At 35.8% G+C, this 23,445-nt stretch overlaps 1 protein-coding gene across 4 annotated transcripts in view; it reads right to left on the minus strand.

The window, feature by feature from the left end:
• The window catches only part of NIPBL (NIPBL cohesin loading factor), a 187,377-nt gene that overhangs the window by 62,594 nt on the left and 101,338 nt on the right, over positions 1-23,445 (minus strand). For 3 of the 4 annotated variants that reach the window (XM_070411820.1, XM_070411817.1, XM_070411819.1), the window contains 5 exons: positions 9,619-9,801; positions 4,763-4,960; positions 4,437-4,508; positions 4,249-4,338; positions 1,922-2,025 (listed from right to left, as the gene is read on the minus strand). In XM_070411820.1, coding sequence (XP_070267921.1) covers positions 1,922-2,025; positions 4,249-4,338; positions 4,437-4,508; positions 4,763-4,960; positions 9,619-9,801 — 647 coding nt within the window. The remainder of the gene's footprint in view (positions 1-1,921; positions 2,026-4,248; positions 4,339-4,436; positions 4,509-4,762; positions 4,961-9,618; positions 9,802-23,445) is intronic. The other variant, XM_070411818.1, reaches the window with a different exon arrangement.

A 23,445-nucleotide genomic window follows, 5' to 3' on the forward strand; every position in this document is an offset into this window, starting at 1 on the left:
CCCTTCTGCACTAATGGTGGGAATGTAAATTGGTATAGCCACTATGGAAAACAATAGTATTCCTCAATATATTAAAAACAGAACATGTGATCTAGCAATTATATATCTGAAGGAAGACACTAATTCAAAAAGATATCTGCACCTCCATGTTCATGGCAGCATTATTTATAGTAGCCAAGACATGGAAGCAACCCAAGTATCCAGTAATGAATGAATGAAGAAAATGTAGCATGTTATGTACAATTGAATATTATTCAGCCATAAAAAAGAAGAAAATGTTGCCATTTGTGATAATTTGGATGGATCTTGAGGGCATTATTTTAAGAGGAGAAAGACAAAAATTGTATGATCTCATTTATACATGGAACGTAAAAAGCAACAACAAACAACTGAAGTCACAGATACGGAGAACAGACCGATGGTTGTCAGAGGTGGGGGGTGAACAAAATGGGTGAAAGTGGTCAAGAGGTACTAATATTCAGTTGCAAGATAAAAAATAAGTTCTGGGAATGTAATGTATAGCATGGTGACTCTAGTTAATAACACTGTATTGTACAGCTGACCCCTGAATATCATAAGTATTAGGGGTACCTATACGCAGCACAGTCCAAATATGCGTATAACTTTTGACTACCCCAAAGCTTAGCTACAGTCAGCCCTTCACATCTGTGAATTTAACAAACTGGTTGAAAACAGTATTTTTGATCCAAGGTTACGAAACCTGAAGATACCAAGGGCTGACTGTATTTACTGAAAAAAATCCGTTTAAAAGTGGACCCGTGCAGTTCAAACTAGTGTTGCTCAATATCAACTGTATATATGAAAGTTGCTAAGGAGAACTTAAAGTTCTCATCACAAGGAAAAAACAACTGTAACTATGTATGATGATGGATGTTAACTGGATTTATGTTGTGATCATTTTGCAATATATACAAAAATCATGTATACCCGAAACTAACAGAAAGTTAAATATCAATTATAACTCAATAAAAACATCAAATGTGCCAAAACTGGTTTGGCTCAGTGGATAGAGTGTCGGCCTGCAGACTGAAAGGTCCCAGGTTCGATTCCGGTCAAGGGCATGTACCTGGGTTGCGGGCACATCCCTGGTAGGAGATGTGCAGGAGGCAGCTGATCGATGTTTCTCTCTCATCGATGTTTCTAACTCTCTATCTCTCTCCCTTCCTCTCTGTAAAAAATCAATAAAATATATTTTTTTAAAAAAATCAAATGTATGGTATTTATTATTTGGAATATAGGCAACAAATGAATAAAAATGGTATTTTTTTTTATTCCATAAAAAATGAATAAAAAATGGAGAGCCTGATTAGGAGAGAGGATTTATTTAGAATTTATGTTTGCATAGCAATCATGCAGTAGTTTAGGGGGTAAATGGTGGCTCATGAAGATTACAGGAAGCAATTCCTTGATGCTGTCATTGTTGTTTGGAGTTATTATCAATGAAAAAAATATCCTGCTATTCCATGAGACTACTGAGCAACAAGAGCTCCTAGGAAAGACAAATCACAGAAATTATTTTAAGGCCTAAAGCAATGACCCTATGGACCATAGCTTTACTCTTTCACCGCTGTATATTATTAAAGCAAATATCAAAGGAAAATTTAGTGTATTTCTTCATTTAAATAATCCAAATTTTTGAGACAATGAAAAAATTAAAAAGTGAAGAAGTCCAGGCTAATGCCTCTTTCAATGCAATGATTTTCTTTAGAATATCTGTAGAATAGTTCTTGGATTCAAGTTGTTTTTTAAAGAAAAATTTCAGTTAGACTCTCAGAAAAGCAACCATGAATTTTCTTTGCATTATTATTTACTTTATGTAAACTCTGCAATTTACATTGAACAATTTAATTTCAAACATCAGATATTAACTAAATTCATAAATTTTGCTTTAGTGAGATACCTTATCCATTATACCCATTGCTTTAATTTTAGCAGATTCACTGCCGAGTTCATTAAGCTGATGTTTTCCTAAGAGTAGTTCCTGAGGAATTTCATCATCATCACCTGAAAAACCAAACCGAACAAATACAACTTAGGTAACAGAAATAGCTCAAAATAGTAAGCCTAACTTTTAAATAAAATTTTTGAACACCACTTATAAAACAACAACCTAAGAGATCTCTGTAAACCTCAAGCAAACCCTGAATGAAAGAGGATAGTGATTAAAATTAGAGTTATAAGATGGGAAGAGGAGATAAGTTATCTTTACTACTTTGGATATACCCTCCACCAAGCTTTCTGCCCTAGTGGGTTAACCTGCACAAACTACATCAACAGTCTCCCATGCCCTCTGGCTTCTGTTTAGGCTCAGCCAGTGGGGTGCCCAGTCAGAAGATCAAAGAGAAGGAGAGTGAGTGAGGTCAGGGTATTTGTATCTGCGACTCCTTCCTTGCAAGGTCTCAAGCTGCCCATGTCCTCTGACCAAAAGGTTACCATTTTTTGAAGGCAGCTCAGTGTACAACTTGTTTTCCCCTACTGAGTAAGTTTTGGTAAATTCTCTTTACCCATATTTCTCTGGGTGTAGAGACAGTAACAGTTCCATGACTGTAAACCCTGGATTCTGGAAATATTCTGCCTCCCCTTTTGTAATTAGTCTCTTTGTAAATAATTCCTTCTCAAATTTATCCTCATTTGAGAGTGCTCTATCTGTTGGGATCTTAAATGATATGGAAGACAAAGGTTTCTCAACACAGAATTGGAAAGTTTTAAAAATGAAGAACTGATACTCTCAACAACAGGGAGACATATTAATAAAACTCTGGAAAGTAACTCTCACAAAACAAATACTTTCGAAGTAGAGGGTAATATACCTTTCATGGCATTTTCAAATAGATAAACACACTGTAAGCAGTATTTTGTAGAAATTTAACAGTTTTATAGAGTTATGATCTTTACATATTATTGTAAAACTAGTGGCCCAGTGCACGAATTTGTGCACTGATGGGATCCAGCTGGCCTGCCCCAATGGGGGCCATTGAGGGCGGGCTGGCTGGGGCGAGGGGCCGTGGGTGGTTTGGCCTCGCTTAGGGGCGGGGTCTCGGGTGTTCCAGTCATTCCACCATTTGGTCAATTTGCATATTACCCTTTTATTATATAGGATATATAGGATGATTACATTATTCTATTGTATTCTAACTGGTTTACTATTCATTTTCTATATTAGACTATGTATTATATCAGGTCATTGAATAACATCATTTTGTTAACATTTTTTATAACATTAATAAGCCAAAATGATTGATTGCCGGCTGTGTCCACTGTCTGTGTGGAGTTTGCATGTTCTCCCCATATCTACATGGGTTTTCTCTGGGTACAATGGTTTCCTCCCACCTCCCAGGGATGTGCATGTTAGGTTAACTGGAGTGTCTAAATTGTACCAGTCTGAGTGTTGGGGAATGTATGAGTGCATCAGGAATGGCATCCTGTCCAGGTGTGGTCCCACCTTGTGCCCTGAGCTGCTGGGATAGGCTCTAGCCACCCACAACCCCAAACTGGAATAAATGAGTTAGAAAACAATCATCTTGCTTTTTATTAATCTTTCTTAAATGTATGTATAACTCACATTTATTTCAATGTTTAAAATAAAAGTGTTTTGGGTCTTTATTTAGAAATTTGGTGATGTTTTTGTGACTAGAAATGTGCCACACGATTTTAACTCGTTTTCTATCAATTAGCCTATGATAAAATTGGCTTCATTATACACTGTTTCACTTGAAGTCACAGTTTCCAAGAACCTACTGAGGACATTAAGTGAGGAGTTATTGTAGTCAAAGCCAAAGGCTGGGGCATTTATCTTTACTTCTCTAAAACTAAACATACTATTGACAAACAGTAAGTATTCAATAAATATTAGCTTTTAGGATAAATGATTAGAGGAATTGGTTCCTTTTTTTGCATCTTTGCTCATATTAGCTTCCCTCCTTCTGTATTCAAGCCTCATCTGCATAGACTTCCTTAATTACTCTAACTTGTGGTAGCTGCACTCTCAGGATACTTAAAACATATTAATACTTAATTAATTTAATACTTGATTTTTATACTAAAGTTTTCAGTTTCTTGATAAAATAGACCAGACTCCACAACTAGATTTTAAGTTTCTTGAAAGCACAGATCATGCATTTATATCCATTAATGTAACTGGCAGAAAGCTAGACACATAGGTAAATAAATATATTCAAATTGATTTTATATTTAGAGATAAATAAATATACTTTAAAATTATTTTACCAAATGCAGTAAAATCCATATCTTCTAAATTATCCAAAATATTTTCTATTGAGGCTGTGAATCTCTTAAAAGTTGAAGAATCCATCATTTCTGTAACACAGGAATAGAAAAAGCTTATTATGTCCACATTCCAATTAGAAAATGGAAGTTGAAGAATATGAATGAAAACAAATGAACTAAAATGTTACCTTCAGGTGTTAGTTTTGGTTCATAAGCTTTCCTCTTCTTCTGTTTTTCTTTTTTCTTCATTTTTCTAGCAACTAAAATGAACAAAAAGAAATACTGAAATGCAGGAATGACAACTTAAAATATTTCTATTTGTGTTTCTATTTTCTTCCATTAATTAAATATTTAAACAAGAATCACTGTCAATCCAAACTAAATTATATACTTTTGTCTTGATTAAAAATTAGGAGTTGTTAATTAAGTCATAGAAATATCAAATATTCTTCAAAGATAAAGCCCTAAATTTAAATTGGCTTATGTAAGAAATCCGTTGACACTGATGAATTACCCTCACTAAGGCTGGGAGGAGGAGAATAATCTTCCATGTCAGTATCAGATGGACTTCGGTTTCGATAACGACCACCACCTGAACTCCTTCTTCCTTCATGAGAGTGGCCACTTCTCCTATGATCCCCAGAGCTTCTTCTGTCACGCTCTTCATATTCCCAAGCTTTATCATCATCTTTTTTATGTCGTTTCCTAGAGGCTAGAAGCAAATCCCCATGACAAATAATTTACCTCATTTAAAAAGACTATTTAAATTTGTACTTTACAAATGAACCACATTGGGGTTTGGGGGGAATCTACATTGTATGGGACTATGAAATTCTGAGTCATTCTGTGTAACTAGAAATATAAATTAGGGTATAGAAATGATTAGCACTTATTTTAGCATTACCTATTTAGAGAAAGATTTATACATAAATTGAGTTTGCTAATAAATATAGATATGAACGTTGTGAGAAACCACACTGCTCATTTCAAAGAAGTATTCAGTGTCAGTAAAGACAATATCTAAACTTTAGGATTAATTAAAGCGTGTAAAACAATCTTTATCTAGGATTTGGATGAAACACAGAAACACCTTTAAGCATTTAAATTTTTTATGGGGAGCAAGGTTTGGAGGAAAAGCAAACTTTTGAGAAAGTGTTACAGAATATGGGTAACCATGTATACAATCAGTTAACAGCCAAGTGAAGCCCACAACTTAGCTATAAAAATTCAATAGACTTTGGTAACCTAACATCACAAGCCTATAGAGATAGAATAAACGTGTATAGTTGTACATACTCATATACAATGAATTCAGTTCTCCAGCAGTACACTTGCTTAAGCCCAAGAAGAAAGCTTTTAAGCTTATGCACGCTACCTAAGCATATTTATGTATGCTAGTTTGAATCCTTTTCCCACCCTTCCAGAAGTTTGAGCATTCTGCTAAAATCACCAGTACTGAGAGAAGTGGTTAGGCAGAACTGGCAAACAGATTTTATCAGACATTTCATCTCTGATCAACTGGGAATAGCTGGCTAGAGCATTATGTTGAGAATAATTCGGAGCTCTGAGACAGCATCATATTTCAGTAAGAAAGACTGATTCAGAGGCAAGGTGGGGTGGGAAGAGATTAACCAAAGAACTTACATGCATATATGCATAACCCATGGACACAGATAATGGTGTGGTGAAGTCCTGGGGCAGGGGGTGGAGTGGAATGGAAGGGGTCAATGGAGGAAAACAGGGTACATCTGTACTACTTTTAACAATAAAGATAAATTTTAAAAAGAGAGAAAAAAAACATGATTAGAAGTATCTGTTCACTGACTGCTGAAGGGCAGTATAAGTGACAAATATTTATCATACCTGCTCAAGGGTATAGCACCACCAAGTTAAAACCAAGATATAGAACTAATGTGTTCTACTTGGGATCATACACTGGCTATTGTAGTAAACATTTGTTGATAGTATCTTCTAGTCTGTTGATCTAAATTTGACACCCCTGCTTTCTTGTAACTGGTTTCTATGCTGGCTCCCTATCTATGATCAATACTCAAATAGTACTTAAGACAAAACTCTTGCTTGAGTTCTCTACCTGTACCCTTGTCCTTCTGTGAATAATCAATGGCTATATCCTGGCTCATTGTACCATTACATGCCACCCCAGCTATTTCTAATCAAGAATCTAATTTTGTTTTTGGTTCTGGACCCTTCTGTCCAATCTGCTGATAGTATGACAGAAAAAGATAATTTTGTTTCCTCTTCTTCGTGGTCATAGGCTTGACAGAGCAAGACGGTTCATAAAAAGGACAAATGTAAGTGGATATACTTAAACCTTCAATGATTTTCTTCATGATTAGGCATAAATTTGACTGTAAGTTATGTAAAAAAGAGGTAGGATTTCCTCCTCTTTTATGACTAAGGTACACCCCAGTACATTCTTTTAGTGAGGGGCTGCTTTATATATCAATATAGTTAGGTGTGTGTGTGGGTCAGAGAACAGGTCTTTTATGGATACTGTTCACTAAACGTTTTTTCAACAAGTTCTTGAAATATCTACCAAATCTAAGGAATGACAACTAACTAGTAATATATTTATATATGACCTCAAATATGACCTACTCAGCCTTTTAAAATTTTAATTTCATAAGAAATCTATTTCAAGCTCAATTCTATTATGAAAATGTTTGAAAAATCTTATAGTTGTTAGCAAGCACACACATTATACTGTATTGGTAGTAATTTTCAGGCACTGGAAAACTTGTTAAAATTCACTAAACTTTAGGCCGTTTGGATGAAAACGGGATGGAAATTAGAAAAAAAAACTTCTATGATATAATATGTGTTGCAATAGGCTATCAGGATCCCAATTCATTATGACTAGCCTGTTCTTTCTCTGTTTCTCTCATTACTCTGGAAGCAGGGGAGGTGCTTAATAGAGGGTGGGGCAAAAGTACATCTATAATTATGAGTATGCAAAACAAGAGTTTATTCTTGTATTATTTGTTAATTACTATATTATTTTCTATATAAACAATGCAAACCTACTTTTGCCCCACCCTGTAGAGAGGTACATAAAATATGACTTGGGAGTTTTCTACCCTCCCTTTCACATTTCATCTTTTCTCTCTTTAGCTTCTTATATTTCCCCTCCTCCTACCCCAGACCTTATATTTGTGCTGTGACTTCCAAATCTGTGTGACCTAACTTAAAATTCTTCCCCCTCTGCTTTAACTAAACTATTTCCTTAGTTTTAGATTTTTGGGAAACCAATTTGATTGAATTGCAATAAAACTTTGTTTCTAAAATTCTCTTAAGTAGTATAAGCTTGTTACTTATGTTCATACTACATCTGTATTTTATATTGCACTATATTTTCATTATAATGTTTTTCTTGTGGTATAATGACAATTTGGTTGTTTGTCAACTATCAATTAAAATCCTTTTATCAAAAAGTAAAAGAAAAGAAAATCCTTTTATCACTCACATCAGTGGCCCCAGAGTTGACTTTTATATATTAGTTGTACAGAAATAAACCAAGAAAAACAGGAATCTGTTCTAAGATCTCTTGAAAATCCCAGAGAAATTAAAGATCAGGTTCTCTAACTAATATTAGTTTTCAATATACTTGGGCATAAATATAATGGTATCCAGGGCTTTAAGATGAAACTATGTGCTCCCCTAAGATGAGACAATAGCTCTCATAATAGAAACAAGGAAAAGAATAATGGATACATTGATAACAAACATGAGGCATGTGTGGCTCACTCCCCTATTTTACACTTTGTGGGCACTTCTGATTGCGCTGTCCTTTCTATTGAACTGTGAGGTAGCTTTAGAATTCTCATCAGCTTAATAATACAGGAAGCCACTCTCAATTAATGGGAGTTGATGTGCTATGTGAAATCAATCTGCAATTAAGGAACTTTTTCTTTAGCTATTCTCTTTAGGAATGACTGATGTATTAGGGGAGAGAGGAAGAATGAGGAGAGGCATGTATATAAAGGGGAGTGAGTTTCTGAGTCACTAGGTCTCCTTTCCCTTCTCTCTTTCCAGAGCATATGTTCCCAAATGATCAAAATGTGTGATTATAATAAAAAATATTAACTTTAGCCACTGAAATATAAGGCATGTAAATACATCTCATGATAATACAAATGATAACAATTATACATATAATTAAATATGTCAGATTAACTTTGCTATATATTTTATTTCAATTTTAAAACTTTGTTCAGATTTGTTCAGTATTCATAATCTATTGCTCATAGCTCAAGAGCTCACAATTTTAAGACGATCAGAGTAAATGAACATTGATTAAAAACTTTGGAGGAGGTGAAGGACTTCCATCAGCAATACACATTTAAAAATAGCAGCATGCATCTGTCCTTCCTGCCCTTGCTTGTCACACCTCAATCTATGGACACTAGGTGAAAAAGGCAGAACACACTGGTGGTCTTCCCACTTCTTTTGGTCATAATGACTAAGTCAGTTGGCACACAAGTGAAGATCTCCCAGTCTCTTTCCACTGAATGCCGTTTAAGTCAAACAAGGTTGCTGACCCCTCTTGGCTAGGCTCAATTCTCTTGCTCCAGAAGAAGGAAGATAGGGATAAAAGAGAAGAACTTTTTCAGTGGACCAGTAGGAAGACAGGCGAGGTATAGCAAGTCTAGTGCAAAGACAGGTGATCACAGTGTTGTAGAGAGGTAGCTGTGTAGTGAAGAAGCCAGCTCTGGAAAACAGTGAAACAAGGGAGGAATTCCAGGACACAGCTGGGCAAAAAGGAGAAGCCAGGTCCAAACCACACAGATAATCGGTAATGTGGCTAATCCATTCATAATTTAGTGATAGTATGGTTTTAAATATTTTTTCACCAGGCTATCTCCTACGTGTCCTTTAAGACTCAACTCAAGTGTCACCTCTTCCAGTAAGTGTATCCTGACCCCCAGTATGATTTCTGATGCCAATCCAATGTGTTCCCACAGCACCCTGGATTTACTATTATCACTGTACTACAAATGTTTACACCTCCCCCCTCCCCATTAGAATGAAAGCTCTTCAAAGACGGGCTACATCTTACTCATATTTTTATTCTTAGTGCTTAGCATATACCATAGGAGGAGCTCAACAAATGTTTGCTAAGTGCACATAGACACATACGTGTTATCTGACCACTAATTATAGACCACTAAGATTTTTTTTCTTGGTGCCAACTGATCTCATTTTTCACATATATTTTAAGTAAAAAGAAAAAATCCTGCTATATTAAGAATTAAAATCACTATGCTCTTGCTAACCCAAAAAATTATAAATGAGACAAACACATCAATCTGCTTTTTAATTCTAAAGTAGTAATAGTTATGTGATACTTACATTCAAAAGTTCCATCACTATCGTTATCTTCATCTGAACTGATTTCAGCATATTTTGGTTTTTCGTTAACTGTGCTACGCTTGCGTTTATTCATTTTCACACGTTCACAAAGTGGCATGGTGGATTCAATTTCTGCCAGGAGTTCAGGGGGTAATTCTTTTAACACTGATTGATCTATACTACCTATTAATGAAAGTTAAGAAAAAGAGGTCAATCTGAAGGTAAAAGAGAAATTTTAACTAAATTACCACAATGAAAATAAAATATAAGCATTTACAAAAATTTTCTAAGTCACTTTTGTACCTTAATAAAACCCATTTATATTTAAAACTAATCTTAATCCTAAACTGATAATGCAGTGTTTATACATTATTTCATTATATAACAACTTTAAAAACATGATAATAATAGGTAGCTATATCATTAATTTTTGATATAATGCCCTTTGAAAAAGCTTTCTGAAACTAGAGATCCACTGGCATTATCAAGTATATTTGTAGTAGAGGGTACATCTCACCTTGGTAGTAGCCAGATTTGATTTATAGAGATCTGAAGCAGTTATTTTGAAAGTAATGCTACCCCTCAGTATATATGAGAAGAATTGGAGGACACTTATAATGTCATTCTCTTACTCTATGATCTTGGTGGCTATATATGGTGGCTAGGACAAGAGTTTTATGTGCTTTTATCTATCAATGTCTATTTGAGGGGCATGATACCTTTAGTATTATGGAGAATTTCCTCAAACAGAAAATACAACATATGCATTTAATTGAAAATAATAGAAACATGAAAGGTAGGTTAAATAGAACAAAAATATTTTAAAATATAAATGTCTAGAACTGGAAATAATTAAGTCTATTATGAAATAAGTTCATATTTTCCCATGAAAGAATAAAGGCAGGATAAATAGCAATATAATCCAATAAAAGCTATTAACATAATACTACCTAATCATACACATACATACACAAACACACAAACAGTTGTTAGGAAGAAATTAATTATCATCCTGTTGAAAGCTAAAAAAATAAAAGTAAAAGCAAAATCTATTTTTGAGGACATGTTCTTAATGATTATTAAAGATGACAATTTTAACTTTACTTACCCATGTAAATCTTGAAATGCAAGTATAAAAATGATGTCTTGCCTGCTAAATTTTAGTGACTGGGAGCAAAGAGTACCATATTGGTTTATAACGGGGAATATTAGTAATCATATAATTAATATTAATACTGTAACATTCAAATGACAATAGTGCTTATGTAAAGAATGAAAACAAATCATGACAAAAATAAATGGGTATTGATTAAAACAAGTTCAAAGCCCCAAGAATATACAATACTAATAATTTAAGAATATAAAACAAATTATTATTTTAAATGGAATCATTTTTTTAAAAATCCTCACCCGAGGATATTTCTTAATTTGTAGAGAGAATGAGAGGGAGGGAGGGAGGGAGAGAGGGGAAGAGAGAGAGAAAGAGAGAGAGAAAAACAATGACTGGTTGCCTCCCGCACCCACCCCGACTGGGACTAGGGATCGAACCGCAACCAAGATACATGCCCTTGACTGGGAATCAAACTTGAGACCCTTCAGTCTACAAGCTGACGCTCTAACCAGCCAGGGCTACAAGATTATTAAATTAAGAAGGCATCATAAGAGTTAAGAAGTGCCAAAGTCACTGATTTGATAACAAAGAGTTTTGTTTTGTTTTGAAATGGGAAAACACTCCTGAGATTAAAATAAACCACTTCAGTTAATGAACTCTTTGGAACTAAAGCTTCAGATAATAGAAACCAGTCATGTTCAGAAATAAACCAAGAAAACTCACATAAACCTCAATTTTATAAGCCATAATAAACATCTTAGGCAGGCATACTGTTGTTCAGTGACAATTCTTTCAATAACCTACCCATATTACAAAGGAGCAGCATCAAATAAATCTTAAACTCAGGACCAAAAAAATATTCAGCAGTGTAGGTTATCAATCTGACCGTCTTGTGACCCCTAAGTGAGTTAACATGGTTTGAAGACACATATTTTTTGGTGTTAACGGTCTCTAAAAGCAAGCCAACTTCCTTATTTGAAGCCACTGATAGGAAGAGCATCCAAGGAGTATAATCTGATGAAGACATAGCCCTGAAAAGGGGTAGCATTTATGTGACAGAAACAAAAGGAGGCTACATGAAGAGAAACTGAAAGAATATGGGGTTCAACGAGGGCAGGACAGTGAATGCTCCTTCCACAGAGAATCGAAGGTTATCCTGATGGCAGAACTCGGGGTACAGAGGAACACGGTGCACTGCGGATCAAAATCCACACTGAATGTAGAAACATGGAAGATTGGTACTAAGAGTGTTGAGGTCACAAAACACTGATCTCAGAGGAAGAACTCTGACATGTATATTTTCGCAGTTATTTGGAAAAAGCAACAGCAAACTAGGAGAAAGGAGGTATCACTTTCTGGTACCAAGTGGAGTAAAAATGAAGGAGCCGAAATTCATATATTCTACAACAGATGTTAACAGGGTAATAAAAGGGGGATATGTTTATAATTGAGGAGATGGAGGTCTTAAAAAAAAAAGAGGATCAGGTAGATTATCATCTTCTGGAAGAAAATGATCAGGAAATACATAATTTACTTTTTTTTTGATGGTTTAGGACAGTGGTTCTCAACCTTCGTAATGCCGCCACCCTTTAATACAGTTCCTCATGTTGTGGTGACCCCCAACCATAAAATTATTTTCGTTGCTACTTCATAACTGTAATTTTGCTACTGTTATGAATAGTAATGTAAATATCTGATATGCAAGATGTATTTTCATTGTTACAAATTGAACATAATTGAAGCATAGTGATTAATCACAAAAACAATATGTAATTATATATGTGTTTTCTGATGGTCTTAGGCGACCCCTGTGAAAGGGTCGTTCGACCCCCAAAGGGGTCGCGACCCACAGGTTGAGAACCTCTGGTTTAGGATAAATGGAAGTGATGAATAATGAGATAATAATTTAATATAAAGTTGCCTTACTTTTGGTAAAGAGGCAGAAACCCCAGGTACTGGCTAGAAGCCAAATAATCTTTGTTCAGAATTACAAACATTTTTTAAAATAAGGAAGAGTTGCAGTTATTCATCTGTGGCAAGGGAAGGGTGATCAAGGTCAAATGAATTTTCAGCCGAAACCGGTTTGGCTCGGTGGATAGAGCGTCGGCCTGCGGACTGAGGGGTCCCGGGTTCGATTCCGGTCAAGGGCATGTACCTGGGTTGCGGGCATATCCCCAGTGGGAGATGTGCAGGAGGCAGCTGATCGATGTTTCTCTCTCGTAGATGTTTCTAACTCTCTATCTCTCTCCCTTCTTCTCTGTAAAAAAATCAATAAAATATATTTAAAAAAAAAACACACAAAAAAACAAACAAATGAATTTTCAGTTATTCTCTTTTTGATACACTTTGAGAAATACTCCTGCAATAAATGCAAAGAATCACTATATAATCACTACATACTGTTATAACCTAAGAACTGGCAAGTTTCCTTTTTAATTTTAGCCAGCAATTTTCAAGTTGTGGGTTTTGACCCTTTAGTAACTTGTGAAATCAGTTTTGTGGGTCTTGACCAATAGTTGTGTTTACAATGAAAGTGAGAATGCCAGTGTTTTATTTGAAGTAAGGGTAGGTAATATGTTTGTATGTGTGTTATTAGATCACGACATGCATTTTATTTCTTATCTTAGGTCACAATAAAATATTTTGGAGTCTTTTAAGTTTTATGGTTGCCACCTCTCTCAAAGTAGGAGAGTCAATTCACATAGAAAAAGCTCATCTAGGTTAATCTAACCCAATAATGCGTGGGCTAAGCCTAATGTTTTTTAAGCTTAAGTTCAATGAAAGATAAATAATAATTTGAGTAATATACTCAAAATTAATCAAATTGATTTTACTCATTATTAAGTTGACAGAATACTTTGTATCAGATAGCTTAATTATCTATGGCTATAATTCTGATATAAAAGCTGCCAATGTTAGCTCTGAAGCCCTGAAAAACCTTGGATTACTCAGAAATTACTCTTTTATTTATTTCTAATGTAAATCTTTTTTAAAAGCCCTGTAACCACCGTTTTTTTTTTGTTTGTTTTTTTTTTAAACAAGACAACTTCTTGATTCATGGTCACTGTTAAAAAGCTCAAGTTTTCCATGATGCTTTATACTAAAATACCTTTAGGAGTTAACTGCTATGCATAAAACTGACTGCGACAATATGAAATGATTTAGGCTTTGCTTCTGAGTTCCACTTTTAATTTGCTGAAATGAATACACCCAGACTTTGCTAACAGCGTAGACCAAGCATGTCAAACTCAAAGGCTAACAGGGGCCAAATAAACAAGGCTTAAGTTTTTGTGGGCCGCAAAGAAACAAAAGCTTTAATTTTCATAGAAACGTAGGTTTATTTCAATAGAAACATGCTGTATACAAAGGGCTGAAATAAATCAGTGATCGTTAACATAAAATAATAGAACATTTTAGTAAAAAGTAATATTTTTTCTTGAACATTAACTTACCAGACCCTGAATAACTGCACACATAAGCGTAACCCAAACAAACCTATTTTTCTTGTTCTCCGAAAGAGAAATATTTCCTGTTGCGCACACCAAACAAGTCAGTCCGAGACTAACGTGGCAATCGGCTGCTAAAACATCCTCTGCTAGTATTAGTGGAGAGAAATGGTGCGCCTGCGCATAAGGCGCGTAGGTGCGTAAGGGAAATGAATGCAACACGATTATAGAATCAGTTATTAGCGAACGTTGTAGTTTGTTATTAATAATTATGTATAACAGGATATTGTAAAAATTAAGTCACAAAATTTTAATTAAAATGTTTCTTACATACTGCTATATTGGCTGGGCCACAAAAATAATCGTGCAAGGCTGCAAGTTTGACATGCTTGGTGTAGACAAAATAACACAGAGCAAATGGTGTTCAAACCCTTTAATCTCATTGATACTATTCGTGGAAATTTCTCCACAGGACATTTACAGAAAACAAAAATACTCTATGAAGAAAGCTGTTTAGATCAGTTTTACCTACTGTAACATCAAAATGTCCAACAACAGGGGTACAGAGTAAGAGAGTACATGACATTAAGGATAATTATAAACTAAGTTGATAAAGAGATAGTAAATGTAAAGAAAACAGAATGCAAAATGATAGGTATACCATGCTACATCTATGTATTTGTAACAGGAGTTAAAAGAAATGTAAATGCTATCCTAACTTAAATGATGAATTTTCCTGTCCTAGCTAGTTTGGCTCAATGGATAGAGCCTCGGCCTATGGAGTGAAGGGTCCTGGTTTCGATTCTGGTCAAGGGAACATGACTAGGTTGTGGACTCGATCCCCAGTAGCGGGTGAGCAGGAGGCAGCTGATCAATGATTCTCTCTCATCATTGATGTTTCCTATCTTTCCCTGCCTCTCTGAAATCAATAAAAATGTTTAAAAAATGAATTTTCCTAAAGAAATACAAGATAAATTTTAGGAAAACAAGAGAAAGGTCAATGATTATGTTTGAGGGATTAGTGGGTTTTCAACAGAGATGAGGTGGAATGATGTGGAAGGAGTGGAGGACGCAGGACAGGAGCAAAGAATTAGGAGCTGGTAGCCAGGAGGAATACTAAGTTTGGGGTAGTTTGAGTAGTCTGCTCTGGACAGAACAAGACATTTAACAGGGAGAAGAATAGGTAAGCTGGAAAATTAGGTAAGGCTTCATATATTAGTCTTTTTGAGGAGTGACAGAATCAGAATGTGCTTCAGAAATGTTACTTTAACAATAATATGAGATGGGGTGGAAGGGGGCAACGTTAGAAGGAAAACCTTCTGATGTGAAAGTTACAGGAGAACAGTATTATGAATTTAACTGTTTTTGAAAAGTTCTAATGTCACTATTAAGTACTAACCATATCAAACTTTAGGAAGAAATATATTTTAGAGGCAATGTAAGTCTATTATATATTTACTAGAGGCCTGGTGCACAAAAATTTGTGCACGGGGGGGGGGGGGGGTGGAGGGTGGGGAGGGGGGGTCCCCCAGCCCGGCCTGTGCCCTCTCGCAGTCTGGGACCCCTCGGGAGATAACGACCTGCTGGCTTAGGCCTGCTCCCGGGTGGCAGAGGGCAGGCCCAATCCCTAAGTGCAGCCCCTGGTCAGGCTCAGAGCAGGGCCGATTGGGGAGTTGGGGCACTGCCCCGTCATGCACAGAGCAGGGCGGATCGGGAGGTTGCGATGCCACCCTCAGTCACGCTCAGGGTAGGGCCGATTGGGGGGTTCGGGCACCGCCCCCTGTCACACTCAAGGCAGGGTCGATGGGGAGGTTGCGGCGCCACCCCTTGTCACGCAAAGAGCAGGGCCCATGGAGGGGGGGTTGGGGCGCCGCACCCTGTCACACACAGAGCAGGGCCGATCAGGGGGTTGGTGCGCTGCACCCAGTCAAACACAGAGCCGCAGGGTGATCAGGGGGTTGGGGAGCTCCCCCCTATCACGCACAGAGCAGGGCTGATCAGGGGGTTGGGGCGCCTTCCCCCGTCACGAACAGAGCAGGGTGGATAGGGAGGTTGTGGCCCCGCCCCCTGTCACACACAGAGCCACAGGGCGATCAGGGGGTTTGGGCGCTGCCCCCTGTCACGCTGATCCCAGTGCTGGGAGGCATATTACCCTTTTACTATATAGAATAGAGGCCTGGTGCATGGGTAGGGGCTGGCTGGTTTGCCTTGAAAGGTGTCCTGGATCAGGGTGGGGGTCCCCACTGGGGTGCCTGGCCAGTCTAGGTGAAGGGCTGAGGGCTGTTTTCCGGAAGCGAGTGACTGAAACTCCCAACCGCTCCTTGTTTTCTTTTTTTTTAATTTTATTCTGGGCCAGCTTTAGCTCTGAGGCCTCCCTGCTGAAAACATCGATACAATGTTGCGGTCTGGCTGGCTTTCAGTCCAGCTGGTTTCTGGGGTTTTGTTTAGCTTCTTATTTGCAACATAGTACATAGTTGCTTAGACTTGCAGCTGAGAGGCCGGCAGCGGCAGGCGGGGAGTCACTGGAGCAAGCAAGCCTCCCTGCTCCCTTCAGTGCATGGCTGCCGGCCGCCATCTTGGCTGACAGTTAATTTGCATAAGGATATGCTGATTAGCCAATGGGAAGGGTAGCGGTCGTACGCTAATTAGCATGTTTCTCTTTTATTAGTGTAGATATTTAATATATTAGTTATATGTTAATAACTAATATACAGCCCTACTACATATAAGTATGCACAAATATTAAATATCCTGCTAAAATATCATATTTGGCTAATTTCATACTTCATTGATAAATACTAGATAAGAATGAGAAAAACAAGATTAGATTTGGCTTTTTATATGCACATACTTTATGGAGCCCTAGCAGGTTTGGTTCAGTGGCTAGAGCAGTGGTTCTCAACCTTCTGGCCCTTTAAATACAGTTCCTCATGTTGTGACCCAACCATAAAATTATTTTGTTGCTACTTCATAATTGTAATGTTGCTACTGTTATGAATCGTAATGTAAATATCTGATATGCAGGATGGTCTTAGGCGACCCCTGTTAAAGGGTCGTTTGACCGCCAAAGGGGTCGCGACCCACAGGTTGAGAACCGCTGGGCTAGAGCATTGGCACGTGGACTGAAGGATCCTGGGTTCAATTCTGGTCAAGGCCACGTACCTTGGTTGCAGGCTCTATCTCAGCCCTGGTCAGGGTACATGGGGAAGGCAACCAATTGACGATTGACTGGTCACTCTCACATCGATGTTTCTCTCTCTGTCTCTCCCCCTCTCTTCCACTCCAAAAGTCAATGGAAAAATATCCTTTGGTGAGGATTAACAACAACAATAACAACAACAACAAAAGGTTACTTAATGGAAGTAGGAAATGCAAATTTCAGATCTTATTTGCTTCACAATAAACAATCTAGTTATATCAACCTATATAAAACTTTGACTTTATATCTGTATCAGGCTCAGTAAACCACAGCCTGTGGGTCAAATTTGCCCCACCACTTGTCTTTGTACACAGAGTTTTATTAGAACACAGTGACAAGTATTTACACATTGTCTATGTTTGCTTTTGTAACTACAATGTCAGAGACAAGTGGCCCATAAAGCCTAAAATATTTGGGCCTTTACAGAAAAACCTTGCTGACTCTCAATCTATACCATGTCATAATTTATTCAAAATGAAACAAAGTGCCACCCACCTATATATAACTATATAGCCTACATATGTATATTCTGTACAGTTCAGGTCATTGCAAATTGGTTTATTTAATGAAGACAAAATACCAAGGTGTTGCTTTATAACAAGTGAAAAAACACCATTACAAATGAAACAGGCAAAAGAAAAGATATTAAGAAATACCTGGTTTTAAGTACCACAGTTTTGATATTAACATAGCACTTTCATCAATGTACAGCTAGCAAATCACTATGAGAAGGAACTATAAAAAGAAACATGCTTTTTAGAAAGTCTATTATGTAAATGATAATTTTCTACTTAATATAGGAAGCAGGGATCAAATGATCCTTTCCTTGACAAATATACACAGTGAGAAAAAAATAAAGGTGGAAGCACAACCTAATTTTACACCTCAAGGAATTAAAAAAAAAAACTAAGCCCAAAGTTAGTAGAAGTAAGGAAATAATAAAGATCAGAGCATAAATAAATGAAATAGAATAAAAAAACAGAAAAGATTAATGAACTCATTTGTTTTTTAAAAAAGATAAAATAAAATAGAAAGGTGAAAGATCTGTACACTAAACACTATAAGACACCGATGAAAGAAACTGAAGAACCAAAAAAATAGATACTTCATGCTCATGAATTAAAAGTATTGTTAAAATGTCCATACTACCCAAAGCAATTTATAGATTCCATTCTATCCCAATAAAAGTTCAAGGCATTTTTTTCCCACAGAAATAAACAAAAAATCCTAAGATTTGTATAGAATCACAAAATGGCCAAAGCAATCTTGACGGAGGGAGGGGGAACAAAGCTGGGAGCATCACACTTGCTGATTTCAAACTATATTACAAAGCTGTAGTTATCAACAGTATGGTACTGACATAAAAGCAGACATATGGACCAGAATAAGCCCAGATGTAGACCCACATATATATGATCAGGTAATTTCCAAAAAAGGAGTCAAGAATATTCAGTGGGGAAAGGATAGTCACTTCAATAAATGGTGTTGGAGAACTGGACAGCCATATGTAAAAGAATAAAACTGAATCACTATTTTACACCACAAACAAAAATCAACTCAAAGTAGATTAAAGACTTCAAAGTATGACCTGAAACCATAAAACTCCTAAAAGAAAACATAGGCAGTAAGATACTTGACAATGATTTTTTGGATTTGACACCAAAAGCAAAGACAACAAAAACATTCAGGGAAATGCAAATCAAAACCATGAGATAGCACCCCACACTGTTATAATCTACACTAATAAAAGAGAAACATACAAATTGGTGTCACTCCGCTACGCCCATCAGCCAATCAGAGTGACTATGCAAATTAACCCAACAAAGATGGCGGTTAATTTGCATATGTAGGTGCAAAGCGAAGACTGAAGGCACCAGCCGCAGTGAAGAGTGAAGAATGAAGACTGAAGACTCGCTGTGGCCAGACCAAAGGCCTGGGTCCCGGGTGCCGGAGGAAAACCGGTGCCGGCAGGCAGGGGAAGGAAGGCCTATTGCACGAATCTCTTCGTGCAACAAGCCCCTAGTGGCTATTATAAAAAAGACAGTAAATAACAAATGTTTGCGAGGATGTGGAAAAATGGAACCGCAGTGCATGGTTTATGGGAATGTAAACTGGTGTAGCCACTATAGAAAGTGGTATAAAGATTCTGCAGAAAAAACAAAAACAAAATAAAACTACCATATGATCAAGTAATTCCACTTCTGAGTATATATCTGAAGAAAACAAAATCACTAAAGAGATACTTGCACTCCCATGGTCATTGCACCATGGCTCAGTGGTTGACCTATGAAGCAGGAGGTCAAGGTTTGAGTCCTGGTCAGGGCACATGCCTAGGTGTGGGCTTGATCCCTAGTGTGGGGAGTGCAGGAGGCAGCCAAACAATGATTCTCTCGCATCATTGATATTTCTATTTCTCCCTTCCTTTCCGAAATAAATAAAAATATATTAAACAAACAAAAAAGTTGTTAAGAAAACAAATCTTAAAAATTATTGTCATAAGAAAAAATATAGCTACTGAACATTAACTAATCTTATTTGGTAATCATTTCACAATACACACACATACCAAAAATTATTTTATACACTTTAATAAATGTTACATGTTAATTATATCTCAATAAAAATGAAAATAAATGGTGACAGCAGCAGCTTCAAATACATAATAAAGTATATATACATAACACTAATTTTCAAAAATTATTTTATTAAATTCAATTACAATTGGATGACTATTTTTTTATATTAAAAGAAATGGACAGATGTTAGCTCTTACTATAAGATTCATTTTGGTCCTTATAAACTGTATGAAGTAGGAAGAAAATTGGTTTTTCCATTTTAAAAGTTAATGAACCAAGGCTTTTAAAAGGTTATGATTTGTCCAAGGCTCTGATTCTAGTGCTCTTTGTACTACAATTTATATTGGGCTTAATGAAGAATTTTCAAAAGTTAGTACAATAGAAGTCAGAGAATGCTAAATTTTATGACAACTGATCTCTAAACAACACAGGTTTGAATTGTGTGGGTCCACATGTATGCAATTTTTTTTTCAATGACCAGTGCAATCAATTGACCCACACAGTTCAAACTCGTGTTTTTCAAGGGTTAACTCTGTGATTGGGAATCTACATATTGGAGAGAAGACTATAGTTACATGCCAATTTTAGACTGCAAGGGAGTTGGTACTCCAAATCCCCACTTTGTTCTAAGGTCAAATGCATATTATATCATAATATATCATATACTGTTATGTTATATATACTGCATATTGTATATTATATACCATTACTTTAACACACTGAATTCTCTTATTCTAGAAAGAGCTTGAAACAGGTATTAAAATAATGAATACCTACTTGATATTACACTATACCACAATATATTATACTATGCATATATACCAGGATATATTATACTATATAATATTAACTTGTTACTATAGTAGTACACTAACTAATAGTATCCGAGGTTATACTATACTATACAGGCAGTCCTCGGGTTACGTCGGACTCGATGTACCTTGTTTCATGGTTACGTCGCCATCTCCCATTTACAGTATTTATATTAAAAAAAGTACCATCATTTTGACGTATGTACATATGTGCTTTGTGTTTTTTTATTTACTTACCACAAGTAAAGGTCAGGAATTGTTAACTTTCTTTTAATTTTGTTTTGTTGTTTCACTTCATTACTGCTGTGTATGCGCTCCATGTGAGTAACATAGGTGCTTACACTGGATGGCCAGATTATTATGACCACCTGACGTTTGTAGGCAAATTAGCTATAATTTCGCGCTGAAGTTGCTAGAGGGCCAGACCATTATAAATAGGGAAGCAAGTTGTTTACCACGACAATAGAAGTGATTTTTTTCTGAAGATATGGGTAAACAACGCGATTTAACAGCCTTTGAACATGGGATATATATATAGTATGTAGGTGGGTTCCGACTTTAGGTGAAAATCGCGTTACGTCGTGCCGTAGGAACCGATCTGACGTAACCCGAGGACCTCTGGACTGTACTGTACTATACTATACTATAATATCAAGTAGGGATTTATTATCTTAATATCTGTATGAGGGTCTTGTAGGGTAGGGTTTTCATAACCTTTTTTTAGAAAGGGGAATTCAGTATGTTAGAGTAATGACTAGTTCTTCATAAATAGGTTCGCTCAGAATTATTTGCTGTCTCCTCACCCCTCAATCATGTATATTTCAACAGCTAGGAAAACTTTATAGAAGCTATGTCCTCAGGCTGGCTTGAGATATGGAATGGAAAGGAGAGAACACCATTAGCAAACTTTAATACATTTAATTTTTATGAAAAGATATTTCTACGTAATAAATCTCTTTAAATTAATATTGTCAATTATCTACTAAGCAAATTTTGGACCAAAAAAATTTTGTGAATGGAAATCATGGACAAAAAACTTTAAAAGAGTAATCTAAAATCACACTCAACAACAGCTAGGTATATATTAAGCCAACTTCTGTACTAAAATATTCTCCAAACACTTCCTAAAGATATCACTGCTGATAAAGTCTTTACAAAACTAAAAGCTTGAGTTTTTCAGAAAAATATTTTATAAAACTAATCAAATGAAACAAAATAAATTTCCATTACAGTATTATTAAAGATTCTGAATATTACAATCCTACATACTTTACCAAAAATTCCTCAACTTAGGAATTCATAAACTATGCCAAAAAGTCACTCAAAAACAGTACTTTCAAATTTACAGAAGGTTAGAGTCCAAAACATAATCCAACTAGACTATTCAGTGCTACATAAAAAGCAACTAGCTAATGTATTTCAGTGATCAACATTTGATAATAACTGCCATAAATGAGGTGAAACAAGTGTCCCTAATGACTACAATCATTAGCTAATCAAAGCACTACAATTTAAAGGCTATAATCTCAAATAACAGGTGGTATGGCGTATTTTTTGAAAGCAAGTGATGGAAAACTAGTTATTAGAAGGAGGAACAAAATAATTTCCTTGGATATTAAGTTAAGCTATTTTGAGACACTCTGGAATGTAAAAAATCAAACTGTTAATGTGTATAATTACTGATACTAAGCTGTTAACACTTTTAAAACATGTTAGTCGATGATCATGACTGTCTTAAAGATCTCATAACTTTATTTAATTTAGAGATATATTGTACATTAGGGTATATTAGGATAATATTCGTAGCAAAATATTTTAATAATATATTATTTTTGCATTCAACATATTTTAATAGACAAGTATTTTTTAAATGTTAAAGTTTTTACAAAGGTTATGTTGGTTCTCTATCCCCATTCCTCCGATTTGGCAAGGAAGAAACTAGGTGATGGTGACAGACTGGGAAGATGACAGAAGCAAGAGAACAGAACTATTACTGAGCCAAACTTGTAACAGTTATAGAGCAAAATAAAGGTAAAGGGTAAATTAAAATGACATGAATATGATTAGGTGTCCTCTGAATCTTAATAAAAACTAGGTAGTTGACAGAGTGAAAGAGTCATTACAAAGTTTAGGGAATAGAAAGTTGAAAATTAAGTATATCTCAAACTAGGTTCTACTGACAGGAACAAAGGACAGAAACACAATTATAATTTACAAACAAAAAACCTTTTTAGAATATGGTGGCAATACAGTCTCTATTCATTAAGTAGGCACTTAATATGCTCTTATTATATACAATGTATTATGCTAGGTACTAAGGATATACACATATCCCTACAGAAATCAAAACAAACGTAACAATATCACTTTACATTTAGTAAGTTCACACAAAAGACAAAATAAGTAATCTATACCAGGAGTCATAAATCTATATCGCTACCATTCAAAATTTACCGGTAAAGCATATTCAACAAATTTCAAGTTACTCTAAAGAATGAGTATTTTAAATATACACATCAGATAAAATACTTTAAGGATGAAATTTTATGGCTCTTCTTTAAAAAATCCACACAACCTACTAAAAAGTTTGACTTAGGAATTAACCACAAAAGTATTCCAGCAATATTCAGCCTAATTCCTTTACCTAGAAAAACAGCAATGTCAAAATGGATGATTTTCTGTG

Source organism: Myotis yumanensis, unplaced genomic scaffold (genome assembly GCF_028538775.1).
Source record: "Myotis yumanensis isolate MYYU_CA2020_CCGP unplaced genomic scaffold, mMyoYum1.0.hap1 SCAF_4, whole genome shotgun sequence".
In the NCBI taxonomy this organism is placed as follows: Eukaryota; Metazoa; Chordata; class Mammalia; order Chiroptera; family Vespertilionidae; genus Myotis; species Myotis yumanensis.